Source organism: Phocoena sinus, chromosome 1, assembly GCF_008692025.1.
Source record: "Phocoena sinus isolate mPhoSin1 chromosome 1, mPhoSin1.pri, whole genome shotgun sequence".
Lineage (NCBI taxonomy): Eukaryota > Metazoa > Chordata > Mammalia > Artiodactyla > Phocoenidae > Phocoena > Phocoena sinus.
The window spans coordinates 9,885,349-9,911,717 of NC_045763.1; the positions used below are offsets into that span (position 1 = coordinate 9,885,349).

The window sequence follows — 26,369 nt, forward strand, 5'->3', positions numbered from 1 at the left end:
TGAGACGTGTCTCCCTCCGTGATGAATGCCTCACGTCCCCGAGGACAGAGGGCACCCCCCTCAAAACCTAATACCACTACCTGCCAAGAGCTACAGCTCACAAAACCAAGTGTGACAACTCATCTAAGTCCCATCTCATCTTTGAGTGTGATTCTTGGGAACATTTCTGGTTCTAAGACCGCTGGAAAAACCCTCCAAGGAAACCATCTCGAAGCCTGACTCTATGGGAAGGCAGAACAACTTCTCACTTCCAACCAGAAACTCAAGGGCTGTGCCTCTCCCTGTCTGTCCTCAGACCGCCCTTGGCAAAACACAGGGGTGGGGAAATTCGGGCCAGAGTCACTAGCTGAAGCCCCATGACCATTGCCCCAGTTCCTCCCTCTTGACCTCTGATGGAGAACTCCAGGTGACCTTGAGGTGGGGGTACCGAGGAGGGGAGAGGAGAGGCAGCATTTGCAGACCACTCTCCAGCCTGGTGCAGGCCTTCAGTATCACCATCCTGAGAAATGGGACCGTAAGTCCAGTGCTCAGACAGGCTGAGTGGCTGGGCGTATGCCAGGAGCATCCTTGGTTCCGTCACCTCCTCCACTGCTACCACTCTGGGCCCAGCCCCCATCATCCCTCACCTGGACCACAGCCATGGCCCAAAGTGGTCCTGAACCCAGACTCCAAAGCAACACTTGAACCTGGACTCCAAAGCCAAGCTCTCTCACTAGTCCCTGTCCTGCCTCATTCACTCATTTGTTCATTCACTCACCTATTCAAGGAGTAATTTATTGGGTGGTGAGTGGATTGCCAGACACTGTTGGAGGTCCCGGGACACAACAGGAAATAAGTTCATCCCACGCTCCTGGAGCTTGCTTTCACGTGTGTATGGGGAAGATGGGGGCCAACGGACAATAGACGACTGACCATATAATATATAAAGGTGGCCAAAAGTGCATGGAAGGAACAGGAAGCTTTGTAGGGTGGCTGGATCAAGTGATTGTGTGGTGGGAGTGATATTTAGATGGGGGTGGGGGACAGGGAAAGCCTCTCTGATTTGGGTAGAGACTTAAGGGAAGTGAAGGAGGAAGCCATGCAGACATCTGGGGAAGGAGCATTCCAGGCAGAGGGAACAGCCAGTGCAAAGGCCCGGGGGGTAGGAGTGAGTTTGGTGTGTTCAGGGGACAGCAACGAGGCCAAGTGGAAGAGCTGGGTAGGAGATGTGAGGTTAGGGGCTGTAGCCATGGGGGTGGTGGTGGTGGTGGTGCGCTTTGAATTCTCTTCCCAGTGAGGTGGAAGTCCTTCGGAGGGTTGTGAACAGACGAAGGACGGCTCTACTTGGATTCTGGAACGAGTTCTGATCGCAGCACTGGGGGTTTGGAATGGGGGCGGGAACCAGGGAGGTGGATGAGGGCCCTTGAGGAGCTGCTGCTGCACCCACAGGTGACCGATGTGATAGGTGGAGGTGAATGGGGCCGGGGCACTTGGGGGGAGGTGATGGAGGAGGATGGATTCAGAGGAGGAGGGGTGCCAAAAGGGCCCTAAAGGGTTTGGCCTGAGAAAATGGAAGAACAGGGTTGCCATAACTGAGGCCCTGAGCCTCCTCTCCTGGGAAGGCGGGCTTTGGCAAGTTCCAGGTATGGACGATGAGAAAGATCCTGACTTAGGTCCCTTCAGCTTCCAGAAAACTCAGCCTAAGCGGAGGGAGGGGCGGGGCGGTGAGGGAGGAAGGAGTTCCAGGTGGAGGGTGCCTGGATGCGGGCCAAGCAGGCCAGCTACCCACCTAGCGTGCCCGGGTAAACACACCAGTTGCCAGTAACAAAGTGGCCGGCCATCGCAGCCCGCTCCGTGCAGGGAGGCGGGTCCCCGCTCACATGATGGGGTGAGGGGGTGGCAGGAGTCGTCGCCGGGGGAAACCTCAACGGATCTGGCAGGAGGCTCCAGGAAGCCCTTCTGAAAATGGGCCCAGGGACGGGCGGGCGGTGGGTGGGGTCCTGCGGTGGTCCCGAGAGGGCCTGGGGTGGGACTGGGCTGGAGTCCCGTGTGGGGATTGGGCCCGGTTCCCATTGGGCGCACGGGAAAGGGGTGGAAGGGGTAGGGGAAGGGTGGGGGTAGTGGGTGTAGATGGGGAGGGTGTGGGTGGGGCTGTGGCCGGAGGTGCCGGGAGGAGCAGGGGCTTCACAGGTGGGGTCTCTGGAGGCTGAGGAGGGGCGTCGTGTTGGAGGTGGGGCTGGGGATGAAGAAGGGGAGGGGGCAGCCGGGAGGAGAGTGGGGCTGGGGGCGGGGCGAGGATGGGGAGGCCGCAGGGGCGGCGGGGCGGGGCCAAGTTGGGGTCGCGCGTAGTGGGGGGCGGAGGGGGGAAAGGGTCCCCTCCCTCTGCGGGGACCGCCCGCGCTTCCTCCCTCCGGCCGAGCGGTAAACAAACGCCGTGATGTCACCCGCGCCGCTGACCTGCGGCTGAACCCGGAGCTGTAAATGAGATGCAAGGTGCCAGCAGCCTCCAGGCCGCGCGGCCTGAGAGCCACACACGCTCCTCCGCGCCGGCCCGAGGTTACCCCAGCTGCACACACGGACAGGATGCTGCAAACGCCACCAGACATTGCAACACGCAGCCAGTCTGCTGGCCGCAGCGTGAACCTTCCCGCCGCCGCCTCCGCCGCCCCCCGGGCAGGCACCGGCCCAGCTGGAGCTCGGCCTCCCTCCTCCGGAGCATCCCTGGAGCCTGGCAGCTTCCACTCATCCGGGGTCAGCCTCTCCACTAGGCACCCCATCCCCTGCCTCCCCAGGGGGCCCCCAAACCCGAGAGTTGGGCCTCTGGGGTCAGCTTTGGGCTTTCTGCCCAACAGACTGGGGAAGTGCCTGCCTTTGCACTCGGCTTTCTGGGAAACTCATTCGTCTTCAGCGAAGCCAGGGGCGCTGAAGGCCCTTTTTTCAGGTGGAAGCGGATGCCAAAGTGTCCCGGTGGCTGCCCACCAGCCACTCCCCCACTCCGCAGGGCAGGGGGCTACTATTTCTTCCAGAGAGCTCCCAGAGCGGCCCTGGACTGCCTACCCTTGGTAGCCCCAGGCTCTGAACCGCCCCTTGGGAATGGAAGTCCGCCTGACCGGGGCCAGGCCGACCATCTCTGCTCTGGAGTTGATGTGCTGTGTGACTTTTGCATGAGTCACTTGGCATCTCTGGGCTTCACCATCTCCCACCGGGGAAGTGGGGAGGTTTGAAACTGTCTTCCCTCTGCTGGTGTGGGGAAGGTCAAAAGTACAAGAAACCCTCACCAGGCTGCCAGGGCTGGTTAGAAGCCTCAGGTGCAGGGGCCTGGCCTGTGACAACTTGGAGGCACTCAGAGAAGTCGGGGCCAGCCCTCTCCTTCCCCGCCCAGCCCCCCAAACTCAGCCTTGTGTGTTTACTGTGAGAAGCTGGGGCTATGGGAACATACGGGTAAATTAGTCCCCAGGGCCCCAGGAGCCCCTACACTGGCTCCCCTACTGGGACCCCACTAACTCAAGTCCTTTTAGGAGTTGGGGAACCTAGAATGACCCCAGATCTTTAAAAAGCACCCCAAGAACCCAGCTTATAACACCAGAGCCCATGCCAGCTTCTCTTTCACTGAAGTTAATATTTAAGTCCCTCTCCCACACATCACCCTGTTTTCTTGTCTTTCCAACATTGTGTCACTATCTGAAATTTTAAGTTATTCGTTTGCTTGTTTATTGTCTGTCCCCTTCCCCCAGTGCACACACACTCTAGAATGTAGGCTCACCATGTGTTCCCAGCACTTGGCTCGGTCATCAGGTGCCTGGGGAATATGTGAATGAATGAATGAAATCATTTTGCCTCCCCCGTGAAACGGACGATAACATCCCTGGAGAGGATCCTGGGACGGATAAAGTTGACAACCCAGGCAGTATGGCTGTCACGAGGACCAGCCACATCCCTCGCTGGGCCCACGACAAAGGAAAATGTGTGGCCGCTAGTTGAAAAAGTATTGAGAATTTCACAATGGTGACAGCAGGGCATTGACACATACAGGGCGCTTCTGAGCGAGGGGTTGTGTGTGACAGCTTGGGTCGCACACCCAGGAAGCTGGGCAGGGCGATCAGAGAGAGTGGTTAGTAGCAGTACCCAGGGTGGGGGACAAAACGTAGGCTCTCGGGCCTTCCACGCCTTCCCTGGGCTGCAGGAAACTCACTCCAACCAAGTCACTCCCTGCTGTAGAATGGACAACACATCCCAGACAGACAGCTGACAACAGCTAGCTAGTTAAGGGCTGTCTGTGCACCCAGTGGACACATGCAAAAAGCAATACGGAGGCATATTAGATTTAAGGGCAACAGTGGCCATGTAACGGTCATTGCCACGGTCAGCATTTATTCAGGGGCTTCTCAAAGGTGCTATAGTGAGGCCCGCAACCCCTTAGCCTCACTTCCAACATCCAGAAAGCTCTAAAATCCTTTTTTCCCCCCTTAATTCGACCCATATATATTTAGGCAAGTCCTCAAGGGGCTGTGGACCTGAGCTGTGGCCCACTTTAGAGATGAGGCACTGAGATCCTGGAAATGTCAAGGGCACAGCCAGGAAGCCGCCGAGCTGGGACCCTGGCACCACTTCTGGGAGCTGCTGGTGAAGGTGAGAATATAGCTGTTGTTTTGGGTAAAGAAAGACAGCTGTTTTTATGGGGGTAACTCTTTCAGCATCCCCAATCTGAAGTTCAGAGGCCCTTGAGCTGGTGTGTCCCAGGGAAACCTTCAGCTAATTAAGCATTATTTATGGACCGGCCTCCTGAAGACAAGCTTCAAATTACTTGCAGGCTGTACCAAAGTAACTGTCTATCCTACAGGCTACTAATTAGGAATCAGTTTAATCTCTGCTGGACGAAGGTCAAACGGTACGGGGTTGACCCTTCCGGCTGGCTGGCGTCGTACTATCAGGCTGGGGGATCTGGGCCTGGAGGGCTGGGGGATTCAGGGGAAGTGACAGGACATTGCAACGGGAAATGACCTGGTCAGCACATCCTGCAAAGGCCAGGATGCTGAGAGCAAAGCCACATGGGCCTCGGCCCAGGAAGCCAGGCGAGGCGGGGTTTCCCTTTAGCACCAGCCCTGCAGAATAATGGATTTCAGCGGTCCGTAGAGAGCGCCTCAGCCCTCCAACATGAGAGGATTCTGCTGGAAATTCTGGCTTCCCTCACCTGCCGTTAACCCAGTCTGGTCATGAACCCTGTAGAAACCCTTCTGTGGCTCCCTAGCGCTCTTATTTTTTTATTTTTATTTTTTTTGCGGTACTCGGGCCTCTCACCGCTGTGGCCTCTCCCGCCGCAGAGCACGGGCTCCGGACGCGCAGGCTCAGCGGCCATGGCTCACGGGCCCAGCCGCTCCACGGCATGTGGGATCTTCCCGGACCGGGGCACGAACCCGCGTCCCCTGCATCGGCAGGCGGACTCTCAACCACTGCGCCACCAGGGAAGCCTCTCCCTAGCGCTCTTCTAATCAAGTCCCAATTCCACCCCGACGGCCACCAAGCTCTATGAGCTCTGCCGTGCCCTGCCCATCTCCCACCATTCTCCGCTCACACTTCTGTTCTGGCCAGGCCAGGATCTCTCATCTCCCATTTTCCAGATGTGCTCTTCCCCTCTGCCTGGAATGTTCTCCTTTTGTGGCCTCCACCTCATTGTTGATGCCTCACCTTAGACCCTGGTCCTAGCCATTGCCAGCCTTCCTTCCGCAGAAGCCGGACTGCCCGGATTCAGATCCCACGACTGTGTGTGCTGTTAGGCAAGTATTTAACCTCTGTGAGCCTTAGTTTTCTCATTTTTAAAATGGTGACAGTTATAGTTCCTCCCTCACTGGTTTGCTCCAAGGAGCACATCAGATCGTCCCTGCAAATCACTTAGTGTGTAGGAAGAGCTTTATTAACAATGGCACAGACTGACTGGAAACCCTGCCCTGTGCTCAGAACTGCATCCCGCTCCATTAGAGTACCCACCACACTGCAGTGTCACTGAGAGCCATGGGTCCTTTTTCCCAGCTAGACCGAAGATGGGACCCGGAACCCTGTGTGTTTTTCTCCTGCAATGCCTACGTTGGCCCTATGACCTAGGAGAGGCCCCTGCACACCTTTCTGTACTGTCAAATCTACCCCCATAAGAAGCCTTCCGGGATGACCCAGAGTTTTCTTTTCTGTGGAGCAGCTGCCAACCCAGTGTGGGATTAATTCAAGTGCCCTGTTCTGTTTTGCTCTCCAAGGACAAACCCTACAGAAGACACTCTACTGCCTTAGCCACAATGCCAGCCGCTCTGTGGCAGGGACTGTGACATCTTCCATGCCTGGTGACTCTGGGTGGCACCTGGAACACAGTCTTGCATTCAGCAGGTGTTCAGGGCAGATCCAACCAGCATTTTCTGAGCCCCTGGCTGGCATGTTCGACAGTCTTCTGGAATCCTCCCAATGGCCTTGGGAGGTCGGGACTGGCACTGTCACATTATAGATGAGGAAACTGAGGCTGAGTGTGGCTAGCAGAATAATGGCCTCCCCCGGGACACTCATGGCCTAATCCCCAGAACCTGTGACTATGTTAACTTACATGGGAAAGAGGATTTAAGGTTGCAGATGGAATTAAATTTGCTAATCAACTGACTTTAAAATAGAAAGACTGTACTGGATTATCTAGGTGAGCCCAGTATAATAACAAGGGGCCTGAGAAGTGGCAGAAGGAGACAGAAGAGAGAGGGAGATGTGACCGTGGAAGCCAGGTCAGGGTGATGGCTTTGAGGATGGAGGAAGGGGCCACAAGCCAAGGAATGTAGGCACCTCCAGAATTTGGGAAGGGCAAGGAAATGGATTCTCCCCTAGAGCCTCCAGAGGGAACATAACCCTGACACCTTGATTTTAGCCCAGTGAGACCATGTTGGACATCTGACCTCCAGAACTGTGAGAATAAACGTGTGCCGTTTTAAGCCACTGAGTGTGTGGTGTGTATTAAGGCAGCCACGGAAAGCTTGGGCAGAGAGGTGGAGGGCTGGGACTCAAACCTGAGTCTGTCTCTTCAAAGTCTGGGTTCTCAGTGACACAGCGCCCCTCCCCACACTAACCTATCGGCATCACTTAAAACAAGCTCTCTGTCATAAAGATGTGCCCCAGAGGCTTTTGCAGAAAGTGCATGAGAGGGGTTGCAGTGGACCGTCAAACACGATCCATAGCCTCACCAGCATGGCCAGGACTTTCCATACAGTATCTCACTGAGATCTCATTTTACAGATGAGGAATCTGAGGCTCAGAGAGGTCTAGTAACTTGCCTAGGGCCACTCAGCAAGTGAGTGGAAGAGCCAGCATATGAATTTTGGTTTGTTGATTCCTGAGCTCAAAATCTGAATCACAATTGTATACTGGCTCCTTAAGAAAGAAATAAAACTAAACATGGGTGCACACACACACACACACGCACACATACATACACACACAAACACACACACACACCTGCTAACATGAAGGCTCAAGAGGTGGCCCCCAAACCAGGACAACTGGTCGGCCAGCCAAAGAGGCGTGAGCCCTGAGGGCACACAGTGTTCCCAGCCCACACTTCCCCATGCTCCTGGTGGGCCTGGAGGGCCCCCACCACTTCTGCTGCGGGTTCACAGGGAAGTGGGCTGGAGAGGTGAGGCGAGACTGCCCCCTTTGCCACGTGAGACATGAGGACATGGCATGTGGGAGCCAAGGGTGGCCTGACTGCATGGGGGTGTGTCTGGCAGGACTGCCTGCCTGCAGGAAGGTCACACTACCCTTTGTGGTCACGCTGGTCCCAGCTCCCCATGATGGCCTGCTACAGGGCCTGTGAGTGGTCAGAGCATGCTGGGCTGGCCAGCTGGGCTTGACTGTGTCCCCCAGGCCCTCGGAGCTCTAGAGGCACCCAGAGACTCTTCCTCCCACCTTGGAAGGACCCTGCATCAGAGAGCTGGCTTCTCACCCCCAGGGAAGCATCAGTATTAACAGTGACCTAGCAGAGGGGCTTCCTTTACTCTCCTATCCAGTGGCCTTAAATCTTCTGGAAAAAGTTACAAAGAAAGTCTGTTGACAACCTGCTGGACCACCTTAAGTGGCTGCTCAAGTTGCCTCTTTGAAGTACAAACTCCCTAAGGGCAAACAGCCTTCAGCTCAAGCCGGAAAAGTCTATTCTGTCTTTTTAGTTGGTGTCAGTAAATGACCTGATAAGGTCTGCAGGACTAGACCTGGGAGGACCGGCTAAGAGAAGACTGGAGCTCCTGGAAATTTGTGCCTGAGATGACAAACTGGATTGGTCCCTCTACAAGAAGGAGTACTATACGTCTGCTCCTGACCCCCTTGCTCCTTGGTAATAGCAGCCCAATTTCCCCCACAGAAGCCCACCTTGCCATTTTCACACACTGTGGCTTGGCTGGAGCCGGTTCACTCCTGGCTCTGAGTCAGGCCTGAGACCCACAGCCAGCCAGCCGGTGACTGCACCACTGCCAGTGACTGCTTCAGCGCAACCCCGTCACAGCCAGGGAGACTCAATTCCTGGAGCCTCCGGAAATGCTGGGGGGAGGACACGGGTCTGCCTGCTCCCCACTTGACTGGGAGCTGCTTGGGGTCTAAGGCATCCTGGGGCAGACGTGAGCAGCCCCACCACAGGGAGTGCCTGCCTAAGGGGACACGGAGTCCTGACAACACCGGGAGCCAGGCCTGGAGTTAGACCTACCCAGGGACCTTCTGGTCACTCGAGTCAATAAACCAAGCTGAAGGACACCTCCGGACTCACCCCTGGGAGTGAGTGCTGTGCTTAATGTTGTCTGACCCATTTAGACCGCCGGCAGCTAGTAGCAGGCACTGCACTGACGCTGCTCGGGCTGTCAACGTGATCTGTTCTGTCCTGTAGGATGATTAACTGAGAGGCAACGAAACTCACTGGTTCAAGAGCAGTCGCCCTGGGTTCAAATCCCACTTGGTCATTCACAAGCTGTGTGACCTTGTTATTGACCCTCAGAACCTTGACCAGTAAAAAGAGGACGATAACAGTACCCACACTGGAGCTCACTGTGGGAAATAAATGACTTTATTACACGTCAAGTGCTGGCACATGGCATCAATAGGTGCTCAGTAGGTACGGGCTCTGACCAGCTACGATGCATCAGTCATGCCTTCACTCAGGCAACATTTATTAAGCACCTACTGTGTGCCAGCTACTGTGCCAGGTGCCTAGGACACTTGGTGAGTGAGAGGACACGCCCCTGCCTCCCAAGGATCTCACAGTCTTTTGGAGCGGACACATGGCAACAAGCAGCCACAAGCACGGGGAGTTGCCATGGTAACCCATGACTCTGGCCTCACCACAGCCCAACCCTGACCAACTGAGCTACTTGGACACAGAGATGAAAATGACTAATGGGGAAGCTGGGTGGTTGTCTGGGGAGTGGGCAGCCGGGACCACAGCAGAGGCCCTGGTCTTGACCAGCCTCCGTGCCTGGGCTGGAGAAAGGCCTGCATTGGACCAGCCCCTGTCCATGAGGAAAGGGGCCATGGGCCTCCAGTGGGAGGGAAGATGCCAGGCTCTGAGCCCTCCCTGTGCGGAGAGTGATTCCTTCTTACTGATTTCTAGAAAGGGTCAAGAGCTAAAGTTCCCAAGGACTTCCGTGGCAGGGGCAGAATCCTCCTTTTCCTGCAGAGTCCCAGAACCAGGGTGACTCTGGCCAGCGGGTTCTTTGCCTTTTGCCCCTGTGCACAGCAGAGCACCCGGCCCAAGAGCAAAAGGTGCGGAGCCAGGGCTGGAGGGTGTCCACTATACTCCCCACCCTGACCCTGACAGGAAGGAGCCATCATTTCTTGCAGATGTTCTGGTGCTGAGCTAAGAGGTTTACGGAAGTTATTTCACTGAATCCTCATACTTTCGTTTTTCAGACGGGGGAAGCCCAGAGAGATGGTTATTTGTCTAAGGTCACACAGCAGCTTGCTGGGAGGCCTCTTAGGATTTAAGGGATTAGGAACTGGCTCCCAGCAGCCCTGGCTGGCATTATGAACTGCAAGAGTGCTCTAGCCAGTGGGCTGGTCTCTACTACTTGAAAGACTTCAGTGGCTGTGACACTGCCCACGGGCCAGCCCTGGCTTTGGGGCTGGGATGGCCAAGTCACCTTCTCCCAGGACTGGGAGCTGAATTTGGGCCGGGTGCCCTTTGGGAGGCTGTCTCAGTCCTGCTTGAGTAATTAGGGCTTCTACCTCAGGGGTTGCCTAGTGGTGGCGGAGGGGGCCTGGCTGAGGGCTGAGCAGCGCCTGGGCTTCCACAAGCCTGGGGTAGAAGTGGGGAACCCTCTCCTGAGTGGCGAAGGCACAGGCTAGGAGGAGGGTGCTTCTGTCCACGAGCTTCTTCACCTTGGAGTAAAGAGCCCAAGGTGAAGACCCAACGAGTCCCGTGAAGAGCAGCTGAGGAGAGGAGTGTGTCCTAAGTAATTTCCTAGAACATTTCACTTTCAAGCCTTATTGTTTTTCTTCTCCTTGAAGTAATGGCATTCTTTCAAAATGCACACAAAAATCTTACACAGAATTCTAAGCTACAAGACCTAAGTGAAGCTGATCTAGCTAAATGGAGGTAAGGGCCCCTCGGAACCCTATCGGCTCCACCTCCTATGGGGTCCCACCTTCTTGGAACCCCTTGGGTGCTCTGGAACCCAGTTTGAATACTTGGCCCTAGAACCTCAGCTGGTGTTGGGGTCTGCCTTGGGGCTGCTGGGGCTCAGACGGGCCAGAGGTCTGTAGAAGAATGACAGGCAGACAGGAGACAGTTATCTGTAAACACTTTCTAGGAGTATGCTTTGGTGTGGACAGAATAATCATATGGTTCATTGCTCAAAATGTTTTTCTAGCCACTTCCCTGAAAGGCCACTGAAAAGGGAATTCAAGATCGAATTCCCCAAAGCAGGGTGCGGCCAACAGAATCAGGAAGGCTTGGGCCCCGTGGCCTTTGCCAGGCTGACGCTCGTTGGCCACAAATCTGTACTGTCCACTCTGGCTTGACCCTGGCTTTGGGTCGCAGGACCCCAGAGTCTCCTGCCTCTTACATAAGCTCCAGTCCTGGGCCCTGAATCTGAGTCTAAAGGAGTTGGATGGGTTTTGGTTGGATCTAGTCCAAAGCTTCTTAACCTGACGTCTGGGATAGGCATCGGGGGGCGGGTCCAAGGACCCCTTAAAAGTATAAAAATCTGCCTCTTTGTGCATTCTTCTTGAGACATCCTCAAATGGCTCCACAACCAGTAAAAGATGAAGACGTACTGCAAACCCTTCAGTTGCCACCTCCTTCAAGAAGTCTTCTAAGATTTCCTTAATTTACAGTGATCTCCCCCTTCTCTGAATTATCAAAGCTGTCGGTCACTTGGGGGGATCCGACTTGGTGACCTCAGGTTTAGCTGGAAGGAGCGGGAACCCACTCACTCCTCAAAGCTGGCTTCCAGCTAGAGGTGCCACCCTGGTTGTAAATGAATGAAATACAACTGTGCTGTTTTCCTGCTTATCAGTTAGCTGTTCAAAGCAAACCCTGATAACCAATGACTACCTTAATCCTTTGGCAAGTACCCCACTCATTGTATGCAAATACTGCTGTTTAGTGCTTAAAAAAATGTTTTGGTGAAGGCAAGCACGACTACATCCTGTTGACGCTTGGACCGCTCACCAGTCCCCTTTCCAGAACCCTCTGTGTAGGAGGTAGTTTCCATTATTAAACAGCCTGTCTCTTGACCTCTCCATAACCCCGAGCGAGGTAGGCCAGGCCAGGCTGTTATTATTTGACCCAGGGGGAAAGGGCCTAGTTTTGAAGCTACAATCCTTGGTTCAAAATCTGCCTTAGGCCAAGCATCCCGGGCAACTCACTTCACTTGATCACCACTGTGGAAAACAGGACGGAGGTTTCTCAAAAAACTACAAATAGAACCACCGTGTCACTCAGCAATTCCACTCCTGGGTATATATCGGAAAAAACCCACAAACACTAATTTGAAAAGGTACATGCACCCCAATGATCAGAGCAGCATTATTTACAATTGCCAAGATATGGAAGCAACCTACGTGTCCATCAACAGATGAATGGATAAAGAAGATGTGGTATATACACAGTGGAATACTACTCAGCCATAAAAAAGAATGAAATTTTGCCATTTGCAGCAACATGGATGGACTTGGAGGGCATTATGCTAAGTGAAATAAGTCAGAGAAAGACAAATACTGTATGATATCACTTATGTGTGGAATCTAAAAAAATACAACAAACTAGTGAATATAACAAAAAAGAAGCAGATTCACAGATATAGAGAACAAACTAGTGGTTACCAGTGGGGAGGGAGGGGCAATACAGGGGTAGGGAATATGGGAGGTACAAGCCAGTGGGCAGAAGATAGGCTCAAGGATGTACTGTACAACATGGGGAAGGTAGCCAACATTTTGTAATAACTGTAAATGGAAAGTAACCTATAAAAATTGTACACAAATTAAAAAAAAATTTTTTTAATTGGAAAAAAAAAAAAGCAACGGGGCTGCTGATCACATCTGCCTCTGGGCCTGGGCAAGACAATGAATGTGAAAAAGTACTGTGCAGTCCTGTAGGCTACCACAGTCATGTAGGGTATGGACCAATGTCACGTGTTGTAGGAGGAGCCCAAGGACGCTGTCAGCATCCAGTTCGGGTCTAAGTCATGAGTGACGGTCAAAATGAAGGATGTGAACATGGGCCTGGCCTGCACCCTCCCTCTTCCTCTTCCTCATCTCCTCTCTCCAGCACACTGAAAAACCCGGACAAAGGAATGACCCAGTCACCGAAGGACCCCGCTGAGGTCAGGCTGAGCAGAGATGTCTTCTTTTAGTTTTTAAGCATTGGTTGATTGATGCCGGTGGCCTCTCTTCCTCCTGGCCCCTGACTCTGTCTGGGTAACTGTCCTCACGGCTATCACGCTGGTAACGATGATTCACAAAATCTAAGGGGTGGAAGGGACCCAGGTGGTCATCCAGAACCCAATCTCTTCTGATGCAAGAATCCACAGCCCCCTCACTGCAGCCTGCTGACTGCAGAAAAGCTCCAGAGAGTGGGAAGCTGCTCCTGGTGCAGGGCCCCAGCCTCACGTGGCCCTCCATGCACCTGGAAGGTGGCCAATACCGTCTCCAGGACCTGAAGTGGTCAAGCAAACGCGCATGGATTTGCCGTCCCACATAAGTCGTGGCTTCTTGTCCTTGTCATCCGGAGCCTGCTCCCTGGGCGCCCTCCAGTTGCTCAAGGACCCTCTCAAAATGTTGACCAACACTGACCACAATGCACTCAAGCTCCTTTGACAAAGTGGAACCAAAAAGTGTCTCCTTTGCTCTGGGCACCAATACATTTGCTTTTATTTGCTTTTTAGAGGAAGCTCATCTCTGTTACCACTAAGGTCATCTTGCTGGAGCTCACTCCTCTTTCCAAAGTGTCAGGGGCTTTATCTGGAGACAGTCATCGCACCAGGATGTAAGTGCCATCAGAGAGACCCTTGTTTATGTGGTTCCCTGCGGCAGCTTCAAGCCTAGCTGGCTGAATCGATGAATGAATCTGACATAGTCACAATTCCCCCAGAGCCGTGTCACCCTCAAGTTGGTCGACATTTTTCACCCGGGGACCAGATCACAACACCACGACTGTCAGCAAGAACAGATCACAACTTTCTGAGCGCAGGTCTCCCCAGCAGACTCCGAGGCCTGGGTCCCGGATGCCTCGCACCCACCTCTCTAGGGGTACACCAGCCTACCCAGACCCCCCTTCAGCCCACACACTTCCATTTGACTCAAGATGTCAGAGGAGACGGGCAGTGTCTTCTAGAATCCAAGTGCAGGGGAATTCCCTGGCGGTCCAGTGGTTAGGATTGCGCTTCCATTGCAGGGGGCACGGGTTCGATCCCTGGTCGGGGATCAAAGATCCCGTATGCCACGCCACGGCCAAAAGAAACCCAAAAAACAAGAATCCAAGCGCAAAGCTGAGGGCAGGCCCCGAGCTTTGGAACGGTCTCAGAAGGACGCCCAGTGAGTCTGGTACCATGATCTCAGGGGAGCTGCCCCTAATCCCTCTCCTGCCTCTGGCCTGACCCCCCTGCGTTCCTCCCCACCCCCACCAGGGTGATCTTGCCAAGACTTAGGTTAGATCATGTCACTTCCCTTCTCAGAACCTTCCAACAGCTCCCAGCTTCACTTGGAGCCAAAGCCACAGCCAGTTCTAGAGATTGCTGGGCCCCATCTGCCCTGCTTTGCTCCCCGCTGCCACCCTCTGCCCTGCTCCCCACACTGCCGCCCTCTTCCTCTCGCCCCCTCTGCTCCAGCCACATTGGCCTCCTTGAAGTTCCCCAGGGATATCCTTCCCTCTGAGACCCTCACTCTTCCCTCTGCCTGGCACACTGCTCCCTCCATTCCTGCCAGCTCTTCTTTTGTCTACTTTTTTTTTTTGCGGTACGCGGGCCTTTCACTGCTGTGGCCTCTCCCGTTGCGGAGCACAGGCTCCGGAGGCGCAGGCTCAGCGGCCATGGCTCACGGGCCCAGCCGCTCCGCGGCATGTGGGATCCTCCCGAACCGGGGCACGAACCCGTGTCCCCTGCATCGGCAGGCGGACCCTCAACCACTGCGCCACCAGGGAAGCCCCTTTTGTCTACTTTGCCTCATTTGTTTTCTGCTTAGCACTTAGATCCTTACTGCGATCTAACGGGCTATTTTCTGTATCCTGTTTATTATCTGTCTCCCTCACCAAACTGTCAGGCTCCCCGTGGGTGCGGACTGTTGTCTGCTTTGCTCGCTGCTGCATCTCTGCGCCTAGAATACAGAGGGCGTGCCATAGATTTGTTGTATAAATGAATGAGTTCCCACCAACCACTCATTTGCTAAACTGTTCTGATATTTGGCACTCTCTTTTTGAGAATCCAGAACTCTTAAGACAGCACTCATTTTAAGGGAGCTCACTCACCCCACAGCGGACGGGCGTGCATTTGGGGATGCTAGCCTCTAAACAGATTTGCCTGTCTCTTTTTCATTTGACTTCAACTCTTTCCTGACCTTCGTGGTTCATACGAATAATACGTTTCAAATGTTTCCCTTTCAGATATCTTATATACTTGGTGTATTTTTAAATTGTGTCTTCCGAAGGCAGCTAGGAAGGTTCTGCCTGAGGATACAGAGCAACAGGTTGGGTCTGGAATTCTTCCTGCACTCGAACCCAGAACTAAGTGGGATTTTGAGGGTGGCAGGTTGGGATAAGGCCTCCAGGGAGAAGTTGTAATGACTGCAACAACTAGATCTCTCTCCTTGTGGGGGTGGGGGTGGGGGGGAAGGATGGCTAACTGCTCCCTTCTCCTCAATACGACAGAGGTCATTTTCTCAAAGTGATGAGAATCATTTTCTCAACAAATCACCAGATGGAGATGGGATGGAGAAAGTAACTATCTTGATAAAGAAATCGAAAGGGCTCTGTGCAGGGATAAACCCATGGCCCAGGCTCTGAAAAGCAGAAAGTTCAGAAGAGCTTGGGAGTCTACACAAGAAAGAACAGATGGGCAGGTGGATGGACAATGGACTTCCTGACTCAGGGTCAGTATTTCTAGATCTAGGGAACATTCTCTGATTTTAGGATAAACACTGGAAGTTCCGCTTGACATGCTAATTGGGAAACTTGGGCCCTTTGTTCCCTTGAAAGCTACAAGTTGAAAACACTAACATCTTCTGCAAGAGTTGAAATAAATCCGGACGGCCGGTTACCTGGTGCCTGTTAAGGGAGTTTAGTAATGGGTGTGGGGCCTCCTACAGACTGAGGGCATATTTTCCAACTCTGAGTTGCTTCTTTGCCATTCAGTGGGATCTGATATGTAGCAAGAAAGGCTGAGATCTGCAGTGATGAGGACAAATATCTTTCGCAGAGACCTTGGCACTCAGTTGCTTTCCTGGGATGGCTGAGCCATAACATGAGAATTTTAGAGCATGCCAGGATCTTAGGGATCATTGCATCCCCTCTCATCTTATGGGTGTGCTTCTTAGCTGCAGCCTAGAGAAGGGAGACACTTTTCCAGGGTTTTATCAAAGTCAGGTCTAGAACCCAGGTGAGCCAGGCCACAGGGGGCGTGGCCCAAGATGTGGGCACCTTTGTTCCCCAGGGGAAGTAGGTGGGGCAGTAAAAGGGGGCTGTTTGTCTATTCAGGTGACAGGTCCAAATTGTAAAGCCCATTGTTTGAAATCCAAGGACCAGATGCTGCAAGCTGAAAGAATTTTCCTAGATGCCTCGGGTAGGACAGGTAGCCTACTTTCCTGCTCCCAGGCTGCATCAAATGAGAGCCTGGGGCTTCCCTGGTGGCGCAGTGGTTAAGAATCCGCCTGACAATGCAGGGGACATGGGTTTGAGCCCTGGACCGGGAAGATCCCACATGCTGTGGAGCAACTAAGCCCGTGCGCCACAACTAATGAGCCTGCACTCTACAGCCCGCGAGCCACAACTACTGAGCCCGCACGCCTAGAGCCCATGCTCCGCAACAAGAGAAGCCACCGCAAAGAGAAGTCCGCGCACCGCAACGAAGAGTAGCCCTCGCTCACCGCAACTAGAGAAAGCCCGCGCACAGCAACAAAGAACCAAAGTAGCCAAAAATAAATAAATTTAAAAAAAAGAGAACCTGGTACTTTTCCTAAACGGTCCCAGCAAAGGCTGCATTCAGGGTGAGGATGGGGGAGGTGAGCCACCGCTGTCTCCCACGTCATCCCGGCTTTGTGACTTTCATGACACATCAATTGTTTAATGCAGCTATTTTGGCCTGATGACTCTGGGGCCCGAGATTACCTGTCTGGACCCTTCTCCCTTCTTTCTCCTTTTTCCTATTCTCATCAGTACTGGCCTAACTCAGAGTCTGAGATACAAGCTGCTTACTTCTCCTAATACCTAATCCGCTCTACATCCTTTCCTTTCATTGCCTTCTACCTCCCTTCCCCAGTTTCAGCCAGGTATACGGTCTTTGATCAGTGGTTTATTGAACCTGGGTTACCCTTCCCCCATCCCTTCTGGTTGAAACTCTTGACCTTCTTTAAGCCTCACTCAAATGCCACCTCCTTCATGAAGCCTTCCATGCACGCTTGTTACAGATTAATAGCTCTGGGCTTCTTCCGCTTAGCATTCCCCCACCCCAAATTCATGTCTACCTGGGACCTCAGAATGTGACCTTATTTGGAAATAGGATCTTTGGAGATGTAACTAGTTAAGGATCTCAAGATGAGGTCATACTGGATTTAGCGTGGGCTCTAAATCCAATGACTGGTGTCCTTATGAGAAGATGAGAGAATGCACAGACATACAGAGAGACAGAGAAGACAGCCACATGAAGGTGGAGGCAGAGACAGGAGTGACACTGCCACAAGCCGAGGGACGCCAGCCAGGAGCCACCAGGAGCTGGAAGGGGCAAGCAGGCATTCTCCCATAGAGTCTTCGGAGGGAGTGGCGCCCTGCCAACACCTTGATTTCAGATTTCTGGCCTCCAGAACTGTGAGAGAATACATTTCTACTGCTGCAAGCCCCCAAGTTAGTGGTCATTTGTTGTGGCGGCCACAGGAAACTAATACACACTATAATTTGTGCCTTGACTGTAAGCACCTGGCCATGTCTCTGCCCCTCTCCAGGCCCAGAGCTGCATCGAACACCTGATAGGCATCTCAGGTAGGTTTGCTGGACTAGGTTTCTCAGAGATGGTTGTCAAGGGATAGTTGCGCCTCAGCCTGCCCCAGTGCCAGGGTGGGAAGGGTATGGGATTTGCTGAATGGATGTGATGGAGAATAGGATTCACAAATCTATGTGAAGGGCTAATTCCTGGCAAGCTGCTTTAGGAACAGGGCTACAGACCCCTGGACTGTAAATTCAATAATAGCAAAGCAGGTGCAACTCAGAGCCAGTTCTTATACTGGCTCCCTGAAATGGGTCCCCGAGTCCTGGCTCTACCCCTTCTCCATGGAGGGATTGGGCCCTAGTGTGTTGCCCCTGCCTCTATGGTCCTACAGTCATGGCTCAGGGCTCTAATCCAGCCACTTGCCTCCTGCTGGACCAGAGGCTGGAACAGCCCCTGCAAATACTTCCAAACAAACAGTACACTCTCTCCTCCAGGGGACTCCTGCTAAAACCACGTCAAGGTCAAAGACTGGAGGCTGAGCCTGCCACTAGCCTGCCAGGAGCCTTGTTGGGGATGGGGTGAGCCCAAGCTCTATGAATGCTTTCGTGGAAGGAAATCCAGGAGGACATAGAAAATCTAAAAGGATTGTAGTGGGCAATGAGCATGACTGGCCCTTCCTGGGTTAACCTTGTACATGGTGGCTAAGCAGAGTTATCTCCAGGTAGGGAACTTTCCAACTCCTGGCACCTTTGTGTTCCTTTAAGAAAAACCCTCATTGGGGTCACCTTTGCAGCCTAAGGTGCACTACTGCTCACAAATATTGCCAAATCCTGTTTGACTCAAGGTCGTTATGGGAAACTGGGTTGTCACTCCCCCCAAGAGTAAACTCTCTTGGACATGCCTGCTATTTGCAAAGACTCTGGTTCTCCTCCCTTCTTTCTCTTTAGGGGGCCTTTCCCCTCAGGTCCAGACTGCACTTCCAGCAAGGGGAGGAGAGTCAGCCCCGTCCACCAAGGTCACCTGTCTAACACTGCTCCCCAGCTCTCTCCGGCTGCTCCAGGACCACCCTGAGTCCACCATCCACACAACACTCTCAGCCATCTCCTCCAAAGTCCCCACTCCACAACACACGGCCGGCCCTTTGTCCCCAAGCCCACCAGCCCCCAAACGCTCCCAGCTCTGGGAGTTGTCCCAAGGTCCTCTCACTGGGCCCCAGATGGACTCAGGCAAGAAACCTTGATTGCAAATTCCCCACTGTGACAGCAAGCGCAAAGCTTATTAAAAAGTAGCCCCAGTAAGTGGTCAGATGATTATGAGTTATAGGGAGGGCTCTTGGGCATCCTGACTGGTCCGAGCACTGAACCTAGGGTGAATGGCACTGGAAGTTCCATAGGCCCCATGGTTCCTGTTTCTGGTGACCAGATACCAATTTAAGACGTATTTCTCATTGGCCCTGGATTTATTCTTTGGAAGAAGATATCTATTCCAAGTTAGGTGGGGCATGGTTCCCAGTGAAGGGACTTACAGGGTGCCGCTCTACCCCCTCCACCCCCCAATGCCATATACTTCTTTCAATTTAGGCTTGTTTACAGTCAGTCAAGTTTTTCCAGATTGACTGAAAGAGTTCTTCATATGCCTACTGCAGCCAGTTACAAGAGCAGTGAAAGAGACCCAGGACTTGGGCCAGCTGGAAGAGTCAGAAGAAAGTTTCTGTGGGATGCAGACCGCTAAGGAATGACAATCACATGCGATTGTCCCAAACCCTGCATCCTTCTGCAAGGGCACCCTCACCTGCCACGCCTCCACAAAGGGGGCATCACCTCAAGGAAACGAAACTGCTGAGAAGAACTTTTGCTTCTCCTTTTTCTGTGTGTCCACGGGTTAAAAACACTTCCAAACTCTCCTTCTAACTGCAAGGTCAAGCAGCTGTCCAAACCACCCAAGGAGAAGCAGGAGCCCAGGACAGCCGACCCCAGCTAGTCAGCCTTGATAGCCGCCAACCTACAGCTGCTCCCCCCGCACCCCCCACCCCTAGACACCGCCTGGGGAAGGAAGAGTTAATCGGCAATCGGCTTTGGCTGTTGGTTCACGCTCCAAAGTTCAGTCCCAGTCAGAGCCACCCCGGAGGGATTGTAAATCTCAGGGCAGTATTTAACAAAACAAAAGCAACCTGGAATTACATGCAGGTTTGGTTTTCTACAGTACATATTTACTTAATCCCCTAGGTATGTGGCTCCATGTCAGATCAGCTGGCTTTGCTGGCCCTTTCACCCCCTTGCTCACAACAGTTTAAATTTCAATCTAATTCCCTGTTTTTGCTCTTCCTCTTCACAGGGCTGGCTGGAGACAGCCAGCCTCAAATCTCTCTCTCTATTGCTCTAGTCACTGGGTGAGTCAGCCTGGTTTGGGTCGGAGCTGGGTGACAGCTGGCTCACCCTCCACACTCTCCGGCACCAGGTCTGGGATAAGTAGGGGAAGAGGTGCTGGGTCTACCAAAAAGTTAAAGGCAGAGCTTGGGTGCTGGGGAGGTGGGGTTGCACCACCTCGCCCCTTAGTGGGGAGGGATCCCCTCTGGGGCTGTATTGGGGGGGGTCGGCCGGAGGCAGCATTGAAGTGAGAACAAGGGCTCTTTATCAGCTGCTGGTTACCCTTGTCCCCTCTTTCCAGATTTCCAAACACCTGGGCCTCCGAGCGCCTATCAGGCTAGGCTAGACATCCACCACCGTTTTTTTCCTTTTCAAACCCAAACCAAGTATCCCCTCTTTTCTTGCCTCCAGAGCTGCAGCCGCCCAGGTTGGGGCTGGGAAGCGGGTTGCCAAGGAAAATATGAAGCGCCAGCTCACAGGCGGCTCCCAGCTCTACCCAGGAGCGCACACACCCTTCACTCCCCAGGGTGGCGGCAAAAGAGGGAAAGACGAGAGGGAAAACACGACACCTTCCTCTGGGAGGGAGGAATGTCGGAAAGCGGGGGGATCTGCTAAGTTTCGGGCTGGGGGGTGAACAGCCAGCCACAGATCCCAGAGGAGCGGGTCAGTTCCGGACCTGCCAAAAAAGACAGTCGGGTGCCCGGGAAATGTACAAGGTGAAACTGACTAGCTCAGCACTCACGGGTGGCGCAGAGAAGTAGGGTGGCCGGCGACTTTCAGACCCTGGGCGCGGGTTCCGGCAGCGGCAGCAGGTGGGCGCACCCCCCGTCCCCGCGGTCCCCCTAGCCTTTGGCCCCCATCCCCTGGAGTCGCGGTGTCCCGGTACCTTTCTGGCGCCGCGTTCCGCGAACTCGCGAGCGAGCTGGCGCCCGATGCCTCTCCCGCCGCCGGTGATAAGGACGTTCTCCCGAGACAGGTCCCGCAGCTTGGCGGGCAGCACCAGTCCGACGGCAGCCTTCACCACCAGATAGATCATCTGCAGAGGGAACACCACCAGCGCGCCCAGCCATTTCCACACCATCCTCCGCGCCGCGGAGCCGGGCAGGGGTGGGGGGGCGAAACTCCCCGGACCGCACAAAACAGGACTTAAAAAAGAAAACACCCCCAAACAATAATAAATACACCGAATAAGGGGCAGAGAGGCGTCCCACCTGGCCACTCTTGAAATCACCTCTTCCCAAATGCAAAGCAAGCACCGGGTGAGAAAAAGGGCGGGGGGGGGGGGAGGTGTGGGTGGGTGGGTGAGATAAATCCTCGGGAGGAGAAAAAGCGTCTCAGAAGGTTGGGACAGTAAGAGGGGTGGAGGGGAAGCCGGAGGTGGAAAGTTCTAACAAGAACTTTCGTGCCCCAGCAGCCGTTTCGGCTGGGGAATTCTCAGGTAATGTTTACAGGCTGACAGAGGAGTTTAGGCAGGGGAAGAAAAAAAAAAAAAAAGGCACCAACCACACGCGCGCACCCTGCTACAGTCCCGCGGTTTCAAAGCGCAAGATTTAAAAAAAAAAAAAAAAAAAGCTGTTTCCAAATTGGAGCGCCTCCCCCCTTCTCCAGGAAAAAAAAAAAAAGTAGGGGGGAAAAGTGCTTGGAGCTCCCAATTTCAGCCCGCGAAAGTCTCCCGACTCATTGCTATTCTTGGGCTCAGGAAATTGCTTAAACGCGATCTGATTGCCAGCAACGTGCAGGAGAAGTGGGGGGTCCGGGTGTCAGTTTCTTTACGTGCATGGCTCGCCCTCGCGCGCGCCCGCTCTCTTCGGCTCCCTCCCTCCCTCTCTCTTCCAGCAGAGGCTGGGAGTTGCCGCTCGATCCGGCTCCCTCTCTCTCCCTTGTTAGCATTTATTGCCTTCTTTTTGTCCTTTCCAACTTGGAGAGGGCCCGGGTGCGGAGCGCGCGTGGATCGGTCGCCCTGGTCTGCGCCGCCCTATCCATTCGCTCCCGGGGCAGCCGCGGCTGGCTGGGAGCGAAAGGGCGGCCCTTTTTTCCCCCCATTTTTTTTTAATACCCCATTAAGTCTGATTGACAGTTAAAGTTGTTCTGAGGCTTCACTACCGTTCCTCTGAGTGGCTGCCGCGAGCTCCCCTCCCCCTGCGCAGTGGCGGGGTGCGCGCGCGGGCGCGCACACGGGCTCGCTGCGACTCCGCTCTCCCGGGGCCGGCTCCCCTCGCTGCAAGCCGGGGCTTGCCGGCGGTATCCCTGAGGGCTCGCCGCCGCAACTCGCACACGCTGGAACCGACTCCTGCGAACCGGCTCACTCCTCGAGACATTCCTCCTGGTCCGGGACGCGGTCTCCCCGAGCAGGGGAGCCTGCGGGCCAGGTGACCGCCCCTGCATGCGGTGCAGGCCCGGGAGAGCTCGCGCTTGTCTTGATCCATCAGGTCGCCCAGGGTTTATTTCAGGTCATTTGATCATTCCCTGCCTCCATAGGACCAGGGAGCCACTTCTGACCCTTGCCCAGACTCCTCCAGTTTTCACTTAGAGCGCACTTTCTAAGTCTGCCCCGAGTCCCTCACGTTGCTGGGGGGAAACAGCTGGGAGCAGGGTTTTGCTTTGAGGGGTGGGGGTGTGGGGGCAGGGTAAAGGAACCTCTGCCCCCAGAGTGCCAATAAAATCCCCGAACGATTAGCTGGGAGCATATTTATTGCTCATCTGGGCTAGAATTACCTTGACTGACAGCAATTTCCTTAATAACAAACGCCTGTAAACAAAACGTGCTAAACCCACGCGCCCCCCTGCCCCCCTTGCTGTATAGGCAGCAGCTCCTCTCTTTGGGTCTCCCTGGGCTGCTCTAGTGGGGCACCCACCTTGTAACCTCCTGCTTTCCCCCAACAAAAATGTCTCCCTTGCTGGAGGGTGGGACCCAGCTACTTAGAGTTGTCTGTTGCAGAAGTCTGGGAGGTGAGTCACTGCAAAGCAGGCCCAGTTGAAAGTGCTGATGAGACTTGCCTCCTGCTGCCCCTGATGGTCCCAGGCCTGGAGGAGAGAGGGTGAGCCAGGGAGCTGCCCTGTAATCTGGTGCAGCAGTTCTCCAGCGAGAGGCTTGTTCAGACGGGGAGTGCTGGGCCTCGCCCCCAGACCTTCTGATTCAGCAGGGCTGGGTGTGCTGGAATCAGTACATTTAATGCTCTGCTGGCCATCAGGCGAGAAAATCACCTTGAGAAAGGCTGGTTTGGGGATGGGGTGGCTGGAGTTTAAACTCCTCCCTGGGCGGCAAAGACCCTCTAGTTCTGGAGGGAAGTTCAGCAGGCAAGGATCTTTCTTCCAGATGAATTTGGAAAATCGTTATCTGGACCGCTGGAAGAGCAAGAAGGGTTTGGTAGAGTGGGGCTGGATGAGAGACTGTCCTACACTGAGGGCTTAGATTCTGAAATTTAATCCTCCCACTGACCTTGTAGGGGGGTTATTATTATCCCCATCTGCCAGGTAGTACAGAAGGGAGGAATCCAAATCCAGACGTGATTCCTCTTCCCACCCCACCCCACTCTGGCAGGAGGGGAGGAGAGAGGTGGAGACCAGGCTCCCTCCAAAAGTCGGATGGAAAGGCAGGCCATTGCTTTCATAGGCTCCCAGGCCACGGCTAAAGGCAGGACTTCGTCAACGTGACGGCCTCCTCCCACCTAGGAGTTCTGTAAAAAATGGAAAAGAAATCCCAACCCTGGAGAGACAGGCCCTTCCCACCCAGCTGTGGCCGGTGTCTGCCGGGCCAGCCAAGAAGACAACTGGGAAGGTCTGGAACTGGAACCCCTGTGCTCAGCCTGTTCTCATCTGTTATCCTCGACGCCGCCTAGTGGTCGGGATGCAACACTGCGCCTCCAAGCTGCCGGAGCCTCCAGCGTCCCGTGTTCCTGCTACCCTACCAGCTAATCCTTTTTCTTCCAGGCTTTTCTCCCCACCTAAGGTTAACACTCCAAGCCTAAAAGGCCTCACAAGGATCATAGCTCCACTTCCCCACACACCTGCTACCGTGTGGAGTAGGAAATTGAAGCTCAGGGGTGTGAAGTAACTCATAAACCCAGCGCCATGTTCACCTACGTCCCCTGATCCTCGCCAGCTACCCAGCCCTGTTCAGATGCCAGACCAGCTAGGTGACCACTAGGTTCCACTTACATTTGCCATGGATGTGAGTTTGAGTGGGAAGGGGGTTGAGAACCCAAATGAACCTTCAGCGTATCAGGCCCTTTACACATACTCTCCCTTCATCTCCATAACAGCCTTTGCGGGTGGGCATCACTGTGCCCCTGTAACACTGGGCTTAGCAGTCTAAATGACTCACTCAAGGGCCACACAGGGGGCTCCCCTTACCTCTTCCAAACATCAGGTTTACAGTGAAATCACAGTAAAAAGGAACATGTCAGGCAGCCCTAAAAGGTTTGGGGTTGGACTGCGGTTGGGAAGTGGACACCTTTTTTCTACTTGTTCCACTTTCAGGATGTGGGTTTTGTGGGCCTGGCATACCGTGAGCCTCTGGCCTCTTCCATCATCAGCTGCCCAGAGAGGTTCTGTCTGTTACCTGCTCTAGGTCCCCCAAGTTCCCCAGGAAGATGAGGGCGAGGGGGTGCTGGGCTAGGGGATGCACAGTCTAGCAGGCTGGCCCAGAGGGTGCCTGTGACCTGGCTTCAGTGAGAACTGCGTGGGACACGACCCCTCCCCCTTCTCCGCCAACTTCCCCTTACCCGTGTTTTTGGCTGTTGGTACCCCCTCCTCCCTTAGCTGGGAGCAACGGGTGTGGAATTTAACTCCAGGGTGAAGTTTGAAATTTCACATCCCAGCCTGGGAGAGGGCCCCACGGTTTTCTCCTCGCTCCTGGAAACGTGAAAGGAGCCTTTGTGGGCTTGATGGAGGAGGGAGGTGAGCTGCAGCCTGAAAACTGACTTTTTCCATGACTCAGCTCTCCCGGTACTGGGTGGGCACGGGAGGTGCGACGACCCAGAAGGGCAGGCTGGAGCCACCTTCCAGCCCAGAGCTGCAGCTCATGCTTAGAGGTGGGCCCCCAAAAGAGCCGGCCCTGTGACCCGCAAGGGAACTTGCTGGCCCGTGATGGGCCACCATGCTGTAACCGCCCCTTTCCCCCAGGGCTGAGTCCCATCTTTTTTTTTTTTTTTTTTTAACCAGGTTACACATATTTGTTTTTTTTTTTAAGTATTGTTGATTTACAGTGTTACAGGTGTACAGCAAAGTGATTCAGTTACTAATATGTATATTCTTTTCCATTTTAGGTTATTACAAGATATTGACTATAGTTCCCCGTGCTCTATAGTAGGTCCTTGTTTTTTTAATCTGTTTTATATATAGTCGTGTGTATCTGTTAATCCCAAATTCCCAATTTATCCCTCCCCCCACTCCCACTGCATCCCCAGTGCCAAGCACACGGATGCCCTTTCCCAGTCCTTTTACCAGGAACTTTCCTTATCACCATCTCAACTGAGAGCTGGAGAGACAAACAGGTCTCAAGCCTTGCCTTCTACTTATCTGAGGCTTACAGAGTTAAGAAAGGCACTTAAGATCACGTAGCCCAGAGATGGAGGTGGGATTTGAACCCCGGTCAAGTGCTCGGCTCTGTCTGCTTTATCCATGGATGTCTTCCAGAATGTACAGGACGGCCTGGGGACCTTGTCAAAATGCAGATTCTTAGGCTCCCACCAGCATCCTAGGGTGGGAGTCCAGGAATGTGCATGTGGGCCAGTGTTCGAGAGCCCGCCATCGCTGCCTCTTCTTGGCCCCTGGTTACTCACAGCCCCTGCACGAAGCCTCCCTTGCCTCTTCCACCAGCAGGCAAGCTCTTCCCTCCTTTATACTTAGGATGTGTCACGACACTGAGCCCTCCCCCTCGGGTTGTTCTGGGCTGGTGGCTGCACAGATACCTAAGAGGGAAGAAAACGGAAGCTAGAGGAGCAGGGCGTACCTTCAGGTGGCCAGTCCGTCAACCAACGGCCATGGCGTCTCTCCCTGGGCCACCACCACGGGGTTGGGGGGTAAGGCAGGATGGGTCAGAGAGGAGCCGTGGGGTGGTGATTCTGGCTTTGGAATCGGGAAGCTCCGGTTCAGATCCCAGCTTTGCCCCTCCCCGCTCCCATCTCCAGCTTCCTCATTTGCAAAGGGAAGATATTAATGAGGATGGGATTAGCTACTCATCAAATCCCATGCCAAGAGCTCAGTAAATGCCAGCTATCGTTTTTACGGTGCCGTGATGCCTGCTTGCTGAGGACCCAGTTCAGCCATCGGCAGAGATGCAGGGCTTAAGTTAGCGGTGTTCCTGGATGGCCTCAGAGCAGGGCTTCTGGCCTCAGCTGGGTACCTCCTCATTTCACCTGATTACCTGCCATCCTCTCACCTGCCAACACAC

The 26,369-nt window shown here is 54.0% G+C and overlaps 1 protein-coding gene across 6 annotated transcripts in view; it reads right to left on the minus strand.

The window, feature by feature from the left end:
* The window catches only part of DHRS3 (dehydrogenase/reductase 3), a 42,068-nt gene extending 19,222 nt beyond the window's left edge, over nt 1-22,846 (minus strand). The window contains exons 1-2 of one of the 6 annotated variants that reach the window (XM_032602907.1): nt 22,831-22,846; nt 20,862-21,011 (exon numbers count right to left, since the gene is read on the minus strand). In XM_032602907.1, the coding sequence (XP_032458798.1) occupies nt 20,862-21,011 (150 nt within the window). In that variant the 5' untranslated portion in view covers nt 22,831-22,846. Of the gene's footprint in view, nt 1-20,861; nt 21,464-22,830 lie in introns of those variants that run through there. The other 5 variants (XM_032602901.1, XM_032602929.1, XM_032602892.1 and 2 more) reach the window with 5 other exon arrangements.
* Between the last annotated feature and the right edge of the window lie 3,523 nt (nt 22,847-26,369).